The sequence below is a fragment of the Apis dorsata genome, unplaced genomic scaffold, assembly GCF_000469605.1.
Source record: "Apis dorsata unplaced genomic scaffold, Apis dorsata 1.3 scaffold_58, whole genome shotgun sequence".
NCBI classification, from domain to species: Eukaryota; Metazoa; Arthropoda; class Insecta; order Hymenoptera; family Apidae; genus Apis; species Apis dorsata.
In genome coordinates, this window is record NW_006263358.1 from 2,001,886 (window position 1) to 2,004,122 (window position 2,237).

General features: G+C 47.1%; 1 protein-coding gene across 1 annotated transcript in view; it reads right to left on the reverse strand.

Moving 5' to 3' along the window:
- The window catches only part of LOC102676629 (diacylglycerol O-acyltransferase 1-like), a 12,161-nt gene extending 10,679 nt beyond the window's left edge, over positions 1-1,482 (reverse strand). The window contains exon 1 of the mRNA XM_031515214.1: positions 1,434-1,482. Coding sequence (XP_031371074.1) covers positions 1,434-1,482 — 49 coding nt within the window. The remainder of the gene's footprint in view (positions 1-1,433) is intronic.
- Between the last annotated feature and the right edge of the window lie 755 nt (positions 1,483-2,237).

Below are 2,237 nucleotides of genomic sequence, written 5' to 3' on the forward strand. Positions count from 1 at the left end.
AGAAAAACGTAGAGGGGATGTAAAAGGCAATCGCGCGGAGGCGAATGAAATCGGACAGATTTCTCGCAGCGTAACCGTCTTTCCCTTTCCCGGCCATATCTCCCGGGCTCGGTCCAACGAAAAATTTTCAAGTTATTTCGTTTCGAATGTCTTCTCTAATTCCCCCTGGAGCATCCTCCGGCCGCATCTGGCGGCCTTTTACGCGCTCCAAAGGACTTAATAATGTTGCCAAGCACAAAGGTCAAGTCTCCTCCGCCGGAAGGCATTCGTGGCACTTTTATGAAAAGAGAAGGGTGGTGGCGCGCTTTTCTTCACAGAAAATGGGGTCCTCTGTCTCTCCCCGTTTCATCAACCCCTTCTCGTCGTCGCCCCTCCTTACTCCTTACAACCACCAGAGAAGACCACGTGCCCCGCAAAAACTTACCTCGACGACGTTTTAATTTCGTTTACCGCGGTATGCCGCTCGTTCCACGGGGCAGGAAAGGGATAGCGCGGGATCACCTCTTCCTTCTGGAAAGGATAAAAGGATAAAACCTTGTCGAAGACCAGTTCGAGACACGTCGATGATACCACAAAGGGGAAAGAGACGAACTTTGAGCCCCTTCCTTGCTTCCTGGCCAGGGGGTATCTCGAAACTCCCCCTCCCTCGCCGGCCCCGAACTTTCTATCAAGGGGGAAAAAATCTTGATGTGTGACGTGGCTGAGCGAGATCCGGCGGGAATTTGAATTTTCTCGGTTCATTTGACCGCCTCGTGGCAACCAAGTTTTCCCATTATGCATGGCTCCTTTCAACGAACCGCTACTTGTTACGTTACTTTGTTTAACATCCTCCCTCTTTTTTCTTCCTTTCTCTCTTTTTTCTCCCCCTCCCCTCCAGAGAATTACACGGTACTTGGCCCAAGTTTCTCGACACTATTCGAGCATATCCCTTTAACCCCCCCCGTCCTTTTCAACGGAGGTTTCATCTCCGTTGAAAAGGAGCGTAAATTTTATCCTTGGCGCGAATACTTACACCGTATAAAACTGGCGGTTAATGCGAAAGATCGAATCGTTATTATGGGGGAGATGAATGTGTTCAAACACACGTCTATTCCTCTATCCAAACGAAATGGACGTGCTTACGTTTCGTATCAAATGTTAGCGTATCGAAGAGATTGTACCGTTATTAAAGCAATATTTTTTCAAGGGATCGTGGCCCGTGGCTCAAAGAGCGTGGAATGAGAGAGAGAGAGAGAGAGAGAGAGAGAGAGAGAGAGAGAGAGAGAGAGAGAGAGAGANNNGAGGAAATAATGACAAGGTTAAAGGATCGGGCAATTTCGACGTCATCTCGACGAGACGTCTATAAAGTTTACTCAATTTTTCTCCCGTTCCTGATTGTTATTCTTACATCCCGTTCTTCATACGATAACAGCTACTCCCGTTAGATTACATACAGACCCTGTCTGCTGCTGCTGCAGTAAATACTACGTGACGTGCTCCCATGAGGGTAACGTTGTAACGTTGGATAAAAAAAAAAAAAAGAAAGAAAGAAAAAAGGATAAAGAGAACGGAAAGAACGGAAAAAGAATAGCGTAGCGTAGCATAGATTCGAAGGAAAATGGAAAATATCGATTCGCTGCTTAAAAATTTACTACGAGATTGCCAAAGAGAGTCGCCAACAACAAGCAACAAAAATTAAAAACTTGGCAAAGATTGCGATCTCGTGTAAAAAGATTTTGCAACAAGATCCCGATGAGAATCGAAACATTCTCACAGCGAGAGGGGATAAAGAGAAGCAGCTTCTTGCTCGAAGCTGAGCAATTAGCGATTTATTACGAGTAAACGCGGTTTAAGGAACGATCCCTCGACGTTCTACGCGATAACGATGATACAGGCGGTACCACATTACGCCGTGTCTACATCTACGATCATCCGCAGGTAAGTACACATCGGGAATTCACTCTTCTCGTCGTATTCCCGAATCCAATATACCTGCATTATCGATGGAAATCGATCGTTCGATCGATCGATCGTTCGTATATATGCATAAGGCACACATTGCAGTGTAAGGAGCGTAACGGGAGTAGCTGGAACGCAGGGGTAGCGAGACACCCCCTCGTAACACAAGCTCGTCTTCGGATAAAAGAGCAAAAGGATCGTCGGTGTCCGCCGCCTCTCCCTCTCCCTTCTTCGTCTTTTTCGTGAGAGAGAGAGAGAGAGAGAGGGGCGGCTGCCGCGCGTCAAAGAGATTCCGAAAC